The sequence below is a fragment of the Berghia stephanieae genome, chromosome 7, assembly GCF_034508935.2.
Source record: "Berghia stephanieae isolate SIO BIC M18660-M18661 chromosome 7, UCSD_Bste_1.3, whole genome shotgun sequence".
NCBI classification, from domain to species: Eukaryota; Metazoa; Mollusca; class Gastropoda; order Nudibranchia; family Aeolidiidae; genus Berghia; species Berghia stephanieae.
In genome coordinates, this window is record NC_088366.1 from 3,018,880 (window position 1) to 3,032,869 (window position 13,990).

The 13,990-nt window shown below is 40.2% G+C and overlaps 2 protein-coding genes across 2 annotated transcripts in view; both read left to right on the forward strand.

Moving 5' to 3' along the window:
* The window catches only part of LOC144976357 (neuropilin-1-like), a 60,321-nt gene extending 48,784 nt beyond the window's left edge, over nucleotides 1–11,537 (forward strand). Inside the window, exon 7 of the transcript XR_013646096.1 lies at nucleotides 9,499–11,537. The gene's annotated coding sequence lies outside the window, so the exon portion shown is untranslated. The remainder of the gene's footprint in view (nucleotides 1–9,498) is intronic.
* Nucleotides 551–4,689, forward strand: LOC144976181 (uncharacterized). Its single transcript, XM_078920362.1, has 2 exons — nucleotides 551–701; nucleotides 4,274–4,689. The coding sequence occupies exons 1-2, from the start codon at nucleotides 551–553 to the stop codon at nucleotides 4,687–4,689; spliced, it is 567 nt and encodes a 188-aa protein (XP_078776488.1).
* Nucleotides 11,538–13,990: the final 2,453 nt, after the last annotated feature.

Consider the following 13,990-nt stretch of genomic DNA (forward strand, 5'->3'; position numbering starts at 1 on the left):
CGTTTGATCTTTTGAAAAAGGCGATTGAAAACGATGCTGTCGTGACAATTGACCACAACGTTCCTCTAGTTGTAGAAACCGACACTTCTGAAATTGCAATCGCAGCAACACTAAATCAAGGTGGACGTCCTGTGGCTTTCTTTTCAAGAACTCTGAACCACAGCGAAAAGAAGCAGTCTTCTGTTGAAAAAGAGGCTTACGCTATTGTGGAAGCCCCTTGAAAGTGGAGGCACTATCTTCTTGGAAAGCATTTCAAACTTGTGACAGATCAGAAAAGCGTTGCGTTTATGTACGGAAATTCTGCAAAAGGAAAAAGTCAAGAATGATAAAATCCAAAGATTGAAGATTGAACTGTCAAGCTACAGTTATGACGTTGTGTATCGACCTGGAAAAGACAATGTAGCGGCTGACGCATTTTCAAGGGAGTTCTGCTCATCTACTGGTTCAGATTTAGAAACTTTAAAAAGCCTTCACGACTCACTCTGCCACCCTAGAATTGCAAGGATGAAATTGTGTCAGGTCAAAGAACCTCCCATATTCCGTGGATGAAATGCGAACAATCTGCAACAACTGTAGGGTTTGTCGTGAGCTAAAACCTTCATTCTACAAACCGCAGAACCTCAAAGTGGTCAAAGCAACTCAACCATTCGAGCTTTTGAGTGTGGATTTCAAGGGTACCTTACGTCATCGTCCAAAAATTGGTATCTCCTAACAGATATTGATGAATATTTTCGGTTCCCTTTTGCGTTCCCATGCTCTGATATGAGCTCATCAACTATCATCAAGTGCTTGTGTCAATTGTTCTCATTGTTTGGAATGCCTATTTCAATACATTCTGACAGAGGTGCTAAATTCATGTCAAGTGAGCTTCAAGATTTCTTGTGCAAAAAGGGTATCGCCTCAAGCCCCCCCCCCCCCCCCGCCCCCCCTCGTGGATCTTTACCTTGCAGTGGGGAGGGGGTTTGGGCCACACGGGAGGGCAAAGGTGTAAATCCCGGTCGACCGTCACGAGACCATCCCGGGTAGCGAGCCAACGAGCCACATGAGCTGCTCGCCCCGGTGTGTGACTAAATTTGATCCAACCCGGTGCCCGTATAGCAACCCTATCCCGGGGGCCACACTACTATCTTCATGTCGAGTCCCAATCAGTCCCGTCAATGACGAAGCGGTCTGCCGCCTAGCCAAATAATACCGCGTTCGTGTCGCCAGGGTCGTCGGCACGTTCGAGAAAAAAGCAAACGTCCCATGCATCAATTGATTCGCGGCCTGCCAATTTGAAAATGCGACGGCCGGGATGGCGAACTGACGCACATATTATCCCTGAACGGTGAGAGCCAGAGTATGGCAAAAATTGAGCTTTTATCAAAGCTATTGGCCGCCCATAACGTAGACATCCTCCTATTACAGGAGACCCACCTTTACTCAGGCGCGCAATCTTCCCGATTCCAGATCCCAGGCTATACGGTGGCCCAACACGAGGACACTTCGAGGCTCAAAGGAGCGGTTAGCGTTTACGTTAAAGAGCCATCGAAGATAAGGGTCATTGAGAGCGTAACGGACAGCAATGGAGTGAACCGAATTTCCGTGGAAGTAGGTGGACTGTGCCTGCATAATATCTACAAACCACCCAGAGCGACTTGGACTACACCACCGTTACGGGTGGTCAGCCATCCTTCCATCTGTCTGGGAGACTTTAATAGCCACCATCACGAATGGGGCTACCAGACTGCAATGAAGCAGGAAGACAACTCCGCTCATGGATGGACTATAATGATCTACACCTAGTGTACGATCCTACAACCAAGGGTACCTGCGGGGGTACCCGCCATAAGAAGGAGTATACTCCAGACCTCACCCTAGTGTCGAAAGGCGCGAACGGTGAACCGCTCGAGGTGAAGCAAACAGTCCTCGGGGACTTTCCGCATAGCCAGCACAGGCCGGTTCTTGTCACAGCTGGGGTGACAATAACGAGGGTGCAGTCTCTCCCACTTTGCAGATGGAACTTCAGGAAGGCTGACTGGGAGGAATTCAGTTCCTATATCGAGCAGGTCTGCCCTGCCATTCCTCCCAAGTCCAAGAATATAACCATATTCAGCAGGCTACTGGTTAAGAGCGCTCAACGCTCTATTCCACGGGGCAAACGGAAATTCTACACCCTTGCTGGACAGCAGAGTCGGAAGAGCTGTACCGAGAGTACCAGCAACCCAGTCCCAGGACGCAGCCGATAGACTGCTTCAGTCTCTGGCAGAGGGAAGGAAGCAACGGTGGCAGGAGACCGTGGAAAGTCTCCACTTTACACACTCCAGCCGCCACGCTTGGCGTTTCATAAAGAAATTGGACCCAGATCAGAATTACGCGAAGGCTGCACCGGAGTGTGAGGCAGACACAATTGCCAAGAACATTAAGAACCGTAGTAAACGGGTCCCTAATCAGGCTTTTGAGCGCGATGTCCGCAATGCGAAACGTACGATTTTGGACTCGCTACCTGCGGAGGTGTCAGACTGGACGGCCCCGTTCAGTCCCCGATAAGTGGGTGCTGCCATTAGCGAAGTGAAGAACGGCAAAGCAGCATGGATAGATGGTGTATATCCCGATATGGTGACGCATCTGGGCCCCAGGGCACGGGCCTGGCTAGCAGAGGCAATGTACGACGTCCTTGCAAAAGGAAAGCTACCACAAGTGTGGAAGCATGCGAAGATAGTTGCCATCCTGAAGCCAGGGAAACCGGAGAAGGAGGCAGTTTCAGACCCATATCGCTGCTGAGCAGTCTTTACAAATTGTTGGAGCGTGTTCTATTAAACCGATGGGGGCCGGTCCTAGACGCTGCCCTGCCACCCGAGCAGGCAGGCTTCAGAGAAGGGAGGTGCACCACAGAGAAGGTCATTGCTCTTACAGAGCATATTGAGCACGGGTTTGAGAGAAAACAGCAAACAGGTGCTGTCTTTATAGACCTATCAGCGGCGTACGATACGGTCTGGTGCGAAGGGTTGATGCTCAAACTTGCAAAAATCATAAGGTGCAAAAAGACCTTGAAGTTGTTCTCTTCGATCTGAGGGGAAAGATAATTCCACGTCGCGCTGGGAGACGTCACGAGCAAAGTAAGGAAACTGAAGAATGGGGTCCCTCAGGCGTCGGTACTTGCGCCAATGTTGTTTAACGTTTACATTAGCGATATGCCAAACACTTCCTCCCTGAGGCTGGGATACTCGGACGACTGGGCACTCGTTACTCAGAGTAAAGTGTGGACCCGTCTCGAGAGCATACTCAGCGAGGACGTCACAAGACTCAAATCCTACATTGACAAGTGGTACCTGAAGATGAACACTTCAAAAACCGTGGCCACTGCATTTCACTTATGCAGTGGTTGGCACACCCGCAAACTAAATGTCCTAGTCGGGGACCAGCCACTCCCATATGAGCCGCATCCAAAATATTTAGGGGTGACGCTAGATCGCAGCCTTACTTATCGGGTGCATCTCGAAAGGGTTGCCCGGAAGATAGAGAAGCGGAATAGTCTTCTGAGGAAGCTGGCGGGATCGACTTGGGGCGCTAGCCAAGCGGTCCTGAGAACGTTCGCCTTGGCACTATGCTATTCCACCGTGGAGTATTGCGCTCCAGTGTCGGGTAGATGCAGAAACGTTGAGAAGGTGGATGTAAAACTTCGCAAGTCGATGCACATAGTGTCAGGAACACTAGCAACAACCCCTAGAGAATGGGACCCGATAATGCCAGCGATCCAGCCCCCCCCCCCCCCCCGATGTCCGGAGGGAGACGATTACGGGAAACTGGCTGAGTAAGATCAAAGAGAGAGGGAATGGGGATACCCCTCTCATGCGCATAATGGACGGTGCCCCCGTTTCGAGCCGAAATAAGTCCCGGCAACCCTTGTACGCAGAATCCTGACTACGGACAGAGCTGCACATACGAGATGGAAGTCGGTTTGGACGAATTCAATCCCTCGTGGGGGCGGGGACCTAGACTCCTCTAAGCTTGGTGAGCAGTTGCCAGGCTTTGATACCAGTAAGAGGAGACACGGGGTAGCTGCGAATCGGCTTCGGTCGAGGAGCTGCCTAAGGCAAGTGCGTTTACATCGGTGGGGTCTAACTACCTGTCCAATATGTCCACGCTGTGGGCAAGAACCCGATACGGCAGAGCATCTAGTCGAAAGATGTGTTGTGACGATGCTAACCGGCGGGTTTGCGACGGTGCACGAATGCGGACCGGACTTTGCTGATTGGGTCGATAGTCATAACATAATAGTGTGAACCATAAGAGGCTGCTGCCTCAAGCCGAACGACCCCATACAATCCCCGGGTAAATGGACAAGTAGAGCGTCTGAATGGAACCCTTCGGAAAACTATCACGTTAGCCCTGAAATCACGTGGTTTGCATGTCAGTCAATGGGAGTCAGTGCTTCTTGACTCGCTCCATTCAATAAGATCACTCTTATGCAGTGCGACAAATGAGACTCCTCATGAACGAATCTTCCGCTACAATGGAAAGTCAAGCACTGGTACAACACTTCCTAGCTGGCTGACTACTCCAGGAACTGTTTTGATGTGGCGTCACGTAAGAACCTCTAAATACGAATTATTGGTGGACGAAGTGGAACTGTTGGACGCTAATCCGCTCTATGCCTACGCCGACTTCCTGATGGTAAAGAAACTACTTTGGCTTTGCGTCACTTAGCCCCTGCTGGTGAAATGACTACTGCCCAACCCTCCAATGAAGAATCACCCATGGCGTTTGACAACACGAGCGTAACTCCACATTTTCAACCTGTTCAAAGAATGTGGGAAACGATATTTTACCTGAAACTGTCTAGAACAGCTTGATGTACAAACTGTGGAAGCGGGTGAAGTGCAAAAATCTGCCTTGGACGAACCATCGGTCTCTGATCCTAAGAGTCCTAATGAGCTTTCTAGTCAAAACGAATCCCGTTCAAACTCCAGAAGGAGTGGTTTCACTCGGACGAGACCATACAGTTTACGAATTAGAGAAGCATAATTTGAAATCTCTTTCCACGTGCAACGGGGGGAAATGTCATGATATTGTTTACTGTTTAGAGTAGAGATAGTTCTATTTGTCACTTTATGTTTGTAATTGATCTGTGTCTGTACTGTATTGTCTAACTCTTTGTGTTTTAATTTCTTTCTCGATCATGTCGATTTAAATGTTGAATAAAGCCTATAGTTTGCATGGCAATTATTCGAATTACTTTCCAGCTTCACAACAAATAGATTTTTGAATAGATAGATAAATAGATAGATAGATAGATGGATAGACAGATAGATAAATAGATGGATAGATAGATAGATTGATTAAGATTGATAGATAGAAAGATATAAGATAAGATAAGATATACTTTATTGATCCTGAATGGAAATTATCATAATGTTACACATCATTCATCGTTATATTAGCACAGATTTACACATTGTCATGAACTCATTGATGAAAATAAGAAGCTAATTAAAAGCAAAATAAACATCAAATATAATAAATTAAAATATTCATAAAATATACAGCAGTTACAAGCAATGCTATAAAAATCGGACATGAAAGTAGAATAGAGTTGTAATAATGGATTTGTAATGTAACTGGAATTTTGACAATAGATTGTGAATGATTGGTCATAGCCAACACAGGTTGATAAAAAGTAAAAATAGAGCATGGTACTTGAATGTATAAATACATAAATAATGTAGATATAGCACCGTGTAAACATGCATAAATAAATAGATTTTAGAGCGAATATAGTATATTTCAAATGTCATGTAGTAAAAAATCATCCTAACGTTTCGTATTGCTGATGGTAAAAATGAATTAAAATATCTTTGTCTTTTGGTTTTCATGTGTATTAGTCTGTACTCCTGTGGCTTAATTTTGATTTCGTTGTACAGAGGGTGGGACTCGTCTCTTTGAATTTTGTTAATCTTAACATTAGCAATATCTTTGTGAAAATCTTCAAAATTGTTCCATCCATCATTTCCTAACATTCGATTAGCATGCTGTATTAATCTATTTATTTTTATTATTTCAGATTTTTTACAATTTCCACCCAAAGCAGCTACACAAAAACAAAAAAGACTTACAATGCAAAATTTATAAAACAAAGAAAAAACATGTTTTGTCAGCATTTATGGAGTACAGTCTCCTCATCATGAATAATCTTGCCTTCATCTTATTAAAAACTTTGCATGAATGATTTGTCCAGTATAAATTTTCATTGACAAGTATACCGAGATATTTATACTCCTCTACCCTCTCTACTTTTTCGTTTTTAATAATTATATTGTCATGTATATTACCATCTTTCCTAAAATCAAATATAATTTCTTTAGTTTCCTCTACATTAAGTTCTAGATAGTTATTATCACACCAGTCAACAAATCTTTTAATTTCGTTATAATAATTCAATACATTATCCCCGGTTGTTATCAAGGCCAGAATGGCGGTATCGTCGGCATGCTTTAAAATATTCACATTACTTGGGCCGCTTATGCAGTCATTTGTGTATATAACGAAAAGTGTTGGGACAAGAACAGTTCCTTGGGGTGCCCCAGTGTTGGTGAGGTTTCAACTTTGTTGTTCTCAACATCCGTGAGGGAAACGAATTGTGGTCGGTCTGTCAAGAATTCTCGTACCCAGAGTGCAATCGAGGGACTCACCTCCATGGACAGTAGTTTATGGATTAGTATGTGAGGCTGGATGGTGTTGAATGCACTCGGAAAGTCTACGAATAGGGTTCTGAAATAACCCTTTTGAGTGTCTAAGTGTTTGTAATTGTTATGAGAAAACACCAATATAGCTTCGTCCACCCCACGCCCTGATTTGTAAGCAAACTGGTTTTTGTCTAGATGTTGTTGTGTACTTTGTTGTAGAAATCTTTGTTGATAAATCCTTTCTAGACATTTCATAGGAATGGATGTCAGCCTACAGGACGAAAAACATTAATTTCTTTGGCTTTTTGATGTTTTGGGAAGGGAATTATTTTTGCAATTTTCCAAATTCTTGGAATATGCCCGTTTCTTAGGGACATTTAAAATGTGTGTAAAAATATAGGAAAGTTCATTTGCACATGATTTCAATAAATGTGATGAAATTTGATCAGGTCTGCTTGATTTATCCGCTTTAATATTTTTGAACAGTTTAATGACGTTGGCCTGAGTGATGTCCATTTGTTCCTCTGTTCCGTGATGTTTGAGTTGCTCAGTTAGGTTGTTAATCTCGTCTGTGAAATCGTGTTTATTGAATCGAGCATAGAAGTTGTTAAGTTTATCGGCATATTCTTTTTCTGTACCTTTAAAACTTAAATTTTGAGTTTTTATTACCGTTCATTCCTGTGACTGTTTTGATATTGTTTCACACACTTTTCATGTCATTAGCTTTCAGTTTCCTCTCAATATTTTCTTTGTATATTTGTTTCATCTCTCGGATGGCTTTATTTAATATTCTTTGAACTTTTTTTTCCTTTCCTCTTGGTCACCAGTCTTGAATGCATATTTTAAAAATCATTTAACAACCCTTTTATCGATTTTGTCAGCCAAGGATTGTTATTTCCAAAAGATTTTATTGTTAAGATGTTTTGTTCGCAAAAGTTAGTTACGATGCTACAAAGTTCATCGAGGTCATTTGCTGATTCAATAAAAAAAATATTCCAATTGGAGGAGTCGAAACACTCCGTTAGAGCATTAGTTGCATCGCTGTCCCATACCTGAAATTGTTTTTGAACTACTGGGACAGATATGAATTTTGTTTTGCATTTAGGTATCATAAGAACCATAATGTGATCGGCTTCACCAAGTTGACAAGAAGAATACCTGCTTTGAATATTTGAATAAAAAAGATCGATTGTGCGTTCGTTTCTTAGTGGCACAAGCGATATTTTGTTGTAGAGGAAATGAGTTGTCAAGAGGTGCATGATTGAAGTCCCCTGTCACAAGGACAACGCTGCCGGGTGATGATGTCAATGTCAATGTTACTAGTACTTTCGACCAGATATTCCAGTGCTGTAGGTCCATGTGCGTCCGGTGGTATGTAGACATTGATAAACACCTTGGTACACTCCCGTGGAAAATAATATGGCCTGACTGACACGGTAAGCAGTTCAAGGTTTGGTGTGCTGGTCTTGTTAGTGACAATGACATTGTTTGAATGGCACCGCCTTTTATTTAAATAATCACACACACCAGCACCTCTTGATTTTGATGTGTTGATCTGGTCACGGACATATCTTATTATGGTAAAATTATTAAGTTCAACACAGCAGTCAGGAATGTCACTGTGTAGCCACGTCTCTGTAATACATTTTCCTGACGAGTTTCTAAATTCACACAAATAGTTAGTAGCGACCTGCAATCCTTCAATTTTGTTGTGAATATATCTAACATTGCCACTCACTATCACAGGCAGCACATGTTTACTTTTTCTCCTTTTGGTACGGGCTTAACACCCCCTTTCCTACCTCTTTTATTCTTGCGACTTGGAATAACAATACATGTCATGTTTGTTTTCATGACAACAGTTCACGTTTGGCCGTAACATCTTTTAAAATGTCGAGCTGTACTTGATCATAACGTTGTAAAATTTAAATCATTACGGCTTATTTTTATATTATTTTAAAATCTATCTGTAAATTTATATAAATTTAAAATCCAATGTATCACAGATTGCTTATTATCCTGCTATATAAAAATTATACAAGAAGATCACATTTCATCCTGGTTAAATATAGAAAAAACACAAGAGCGATGTGTAACACGTCCTCGCCGCATAAACAACGCTGACAACAAGATAACAAGATAAATGGACAAATAGATAGATAAATAAAGATAGATAGACAGATAGATAGATAGATTGATAGACAGATAGATAGATAGATAGATAGATAGATAGATAGATAGATAGATAGATAGATAGATAGATAGATAGATAGATAGATAGATAGATAGATAGATAGATAGATAGATAGATAGATAGATAGATCGATAAATAATACTTGATTACTTGCGGGTTAACTTCATTTACATGCCTTCGGATAGGAAGTTCCTGTGTTCGAGTCTCCTTCTGAGCGGTGCATTGTTGAGTACCCAAAAAAGGCTCTTTACTCACATTCTCACCGTTCTCTGGTATAATATGAGTAGCTACATGGCCGTGAATTTCTGCAATATCGCCCAACAGACGTCATGAATCGTCTTACATGCTAAGTGTTGTTGTTGGCTAGGGACTTCTTGTAAAGCGTTCTGAACCCGTTTAGGGGATATTGCTCTATATAAAAGCTCACTGTTTTTCCTCGTTTTTTTTTTTTTTTGGGGGGGGGGGGGGGAAACTAACTTTAACGCCATTTTAAAACATTAATTTAAAATTCTTGGTGTCATATTTCTATCTATTATAAAGATTTCCTCTTTTCCCTTAAATGTTTCCAAAACAGGCCAACACATTTTGGTCTTACTTTAACCCAATGTACTAATGTATATCTATATTTATGCATTGCAGCATACTGTCGTCATTCTGACACATCGGAGGATTCTGGATACATGACTTCACCCAACTATCCATCAGAATACGGAAATGATCAAACCTGTAACATCGAGTTGCGCGTTGGTATTCAGTACAGAATTAAGCTGTGGTTTGATGACACGTATCAAATGGATGGAAATTGTCAATATGACTCTTTAAAGGTAATACGGACATCAAAATAGCTCTCAGGCTTATAAGTTATGTAAATTTGATATGCGGCTACCATCTTTCGACAATGATGATGATGATGATGATGACGACGAAGACTATGACGACGACGACGATGATGATGATGACGACGACGACGACGAACGACGATGATGATGATGATGATGATGATGATGATGATGATGATGATGATGATGATGATGATGATGATGATGATGATGATGATGATGATGATGATGATGGTGATGATGATGACGACGACGACAACGATGATGATGATGATGATGATGATGATGATGATGATGATGATGATGATGATGATGATGATGATGATGATGATGATGATGATGATGATGATGATGATAATGACGACGACGACGATGATGATGATGATGATGATGGTGATGATGATGATGATGATGATGATGATGCTGATGATGATGATGATGATGATGATGATGATGATGATGATGATGATGATGGTTCAGCTCACCACCTACACAATTTCAATATTTTAGTTGAATACAAAGCTTGTCAATTTGACGTCACAAATTTGTCATTTGAATTTGATATCATTACACAATTTGTAGAATGCTGGTTCTCCTGTCCCCGTTATGTGTATTATCTTCCTTTAATATCAACCTATCAAATTCGTCTCAATATAGTAGTGATTTTTTTACAAAATCGTACAACTTAATATCTTAAAAGGCTGAAAAGAGAATCGTGTAATTTCTATTTGAACGTTTGCGACAAAAGTCTCAACCGATGTTGATATATAAGAATTGTTGTAATTTTGATAAATTCTGAAAAATATCTGGATCAGCAGCTGAAATATTAGCAATATTGCAACTATTGTATTAATGTTATACATTTATTGACCGTTCTCGGAAAGTGTATTGACCAGTGGACGAAACTCAGAGTTTACGAGATATCACATCGCATATTTTCCTTCCAATGATTATTCAATGATATTACATGGTGACATTTAAAGGAATACAAGAAGTAATAGAAATATGGGATGGCATCCTTTTCGAATTGATTAGTGACGTGTATTATTTTGCGATTACTTCCCTATAATAATAATTAGAATAAAATAATGCTGTGTGTATCAGGCATACGCTATCCTACAAAGATGTCGCAGGAAAGGTTATATGAAAAAAGATTGCACCCAAGAATTTAAAAAATCAAAATCACGAGATAATCTGGGAACTTTTCGGTCACATTCACGCCAATACAACAATGACACACTATTTCTCTGGCCAAAGCAAAAGAGCTTGAGAATGACCAACACAGCATTACCTCTCACTCTCGATAACGATATGAAAATTATAAACAAACAAAAAATAAATAACAAAACGAAACTAACACCATTGTCAGAGCTTTCAATTAGAGGAAGGGTACAAGAAAGACACTTGGAGGATCTTTGTTACAATAATAAAAAGGAACGGTCGAAAATGTAAAGTCGAATAACATCAAAAGCGGAGGGTTTTAAATCGGTAAGTCATGACAAAATTAAATCGTTTCAAACTCAGTTCTACTACCAACTGTTCGGTTTTTTTTTGCTTTCTGTTGAGAACATCATCCCCAACCCCTCTCTTATAAAAGAAAAATGGATAGTCCTCTTTGACAATGATTTTATTTAGTTCTACATGTGACAAACTTTTTTCCCCAACAATTTCGTATCTTTATATAAACTCTTTTATAACAACTGGTTAAATACAACAGACATTGAGTGGGGATTGAGTTTATCAAGCATTATTGCTTTTCAAAATAAAATTTTATTTGGTTTCTGTATATGTGATACAAACGTTAAGAATGATCCAAGATGAAAATACAAATTAAAAAAAGAAGAGAATAGGACATTCTACAACCCGCCAAATCTCACCATAGAAAAATAATGTAAAGATTTAAAAAGTAAAACAAAAAAACTATGTTTAGTGACTCTCATATTTTTATTCATATCATAGAATCAACATTCAACAAACGGATACAATGTCAATATACATAGAAAGAGAAACAGTTTTTTAGCTCTTTGTTTAATGTCACATTTTATTTACAGTAACGATCAATTGTGGAGTAAATTGTTTTTGGATAAAGGCTGCTTCTTTTAGACGTAACATTAATGTCCAAAAATTCAATAGTAATCGACGATCAAAACGTAATACTGCTTTTGTGCATCCAGTCTTGAAGCCATTGTTCGACTTGAATTCACTAGTTTCTTCTCTGTTCTCCTTATTTAAATCAGCACCAAGGGGATTGGACATAACCTTTATCTATGTTCCTATTTATTTACACCCAATATCTCGTGTAAGATGTTATGTAGTCGTCCTTGATCTTTGTCCAATGTGACTCTACATTTGTGTCCTCCTCGAGATCAGCTAGAGGTTGGAATCTATTACTCAATTGCAGCATGAACTCCTCATTATTTTCCCCATCTACTACATTCACCTGAGTGTACATTACATAAAATAGGCTCAAGAACCGAACCTTGCGGCGCACCAAAGTCAAGATATTGGGTTTTAGACGATATAATATTTACAGTTATTTGTTGGCATATACCATTAAGAGAAGACTGAAACCAAGAAAGAAGATTCCAAAGGATATGTTTAATATGCTTATGAGAATTGATCGATTGAGTCGAATGCTGCAACCAGATCGAGAAGAGAAATACATGAAACTAAACCATCGTCGACAGCATTCACAAGTCATTGTATACTTTTAGCAGGGGGGGGGTGGGGGGGGTGGGGATGGTTTGGTGCTATGGTCTAGTCTATATGCAAGTTGAAAAGTTTCAATTAGATCATTAAGAGATAGATGTTATTTCAGTTGAGGTAAAATTACCTTCTCAAGGATTTTTGACAGAAAAGGAAGGTTGGTGATGGGTCTATAATTTTTGAACTCGTTTTTATACAAGCTGGGCTTTTTCAAAAGAGGGGTCACAACTGCAATGTTAAATGCATCTGGGACAGCGCCCTCCAAAAGTGGCAGGTTGATTATATATGTTATAGAGTCAATGAGGACATCCTTTTTTCCCGTCAGAAGTCTTGTCGGAATTGGGTCAAAGTCACATTTCGGGGGGGGGGGGGAGATAAAATCATATTTTTAAATGAATTTTGACACATTATCATGAAAAAAGTTACAGAAGTTATCAGGGAGATCGTTTGCATTAGCATTGTCCGGGATAAGTGTAGACTTACATTTGCCTTGTAGTTCATCATACACAGAATACAGCCCTTTTGATGGATTACAACTTTCGATTTTGTCATTATAATATTTGAGACGATCGTTCTTCAGAACCCCTTTTTTCGTTTGTCTATGTAGACCGGGGTTTATGTTAGCCCCGAAGATCCCCTTTCCTTCGCTGCACGATGTTGTTGCTTAGCTTCGTGGTTGGATATTATCCCAAAGGGCTGATGGGCTTTTTGGTAGGCGAGGTTTTTCAACGGGATGTAGAGGTCAAAAACGTCTGTAACTGTGTAAAATTTATCAGTGAGTCAGTGTTGCTATGCTCGATCAAATCTACGGGTTTTGTCCCAACGAAAATGGAGTGTTTTTGCTTTTTAGATTCTTAAAATCATTGCCCTTTTTTTCCCTTAAAATTGGTGGATTCCGTTTTAAAAAATTCCCCGAGTCCCAAAGTGTATTGTTTGACTATTTTAAGGGGTTTTGGGATTTCTCGTCAATTGAGTCAGATCAATCGATGGTATATCCCCAAATAGGTGGGGTGTTGAACTAAAAGAGTAAGTTTTTTATCCAGAAGAGTTTTTATTTGTTTGGTGTTTCTGGCTGGTGTTTTTATAAATATAAAAATCCCAGCGATTGTGAGTCATCTTATTGTTCTCTTCGCAAAGTTAAAAAACGAATGGGATGGAGGGGTCAGAGAGGAAGTAACGTCAAGTAATGATATTGAACATTTTTCGAATCCAAAACATCCCCCTTTTTTGTTACGGGCATCGTTGTGGAAAACAAATTTACAAAGGGGCCAAAAAGCTGGAAGACTTTAATGAAGGGTCAAAACAAGAATGCCCACGATTAAATTTCTGAGGTCAAAATGAAATTTTACTTTTAAAAACCCCCCATCAGTCGATGTTGTTTACTCAATCAGGAGTTGTTATAAAAGAGGGGTTTTTTTGAGAGAAAATAATTGCTGCAAGAAAAGTATGTCACATGTCGAACTAAAAAAATCAGTGTCAAAGGGGATTTTTTTTTAAAAAAGGTGAGGGGATATGTATCTGGACAGAAAGCAAATGCCGAACGTTTGGGGATGGTATGGTTGAAAGGGTTTTTAAATTTTTATTTC

Bases quoted from the DNA above. Each gene is read 5' to 3' on its own strand.
- LOC144976181 (XM_078920362.1), top strand. From the start codon at position 551: ATGCGAACAATCTGCAACAACTGTAGGGTTTGTCGTGAGCTAAAACCT. The intron at 702-4,273 runs GTATCTCCTAAC...GTGAACCATAAG, and splicing joins ACGTCATCGTCCAAAAATTG to AGGCTGCTGCCTCAAGCCGA.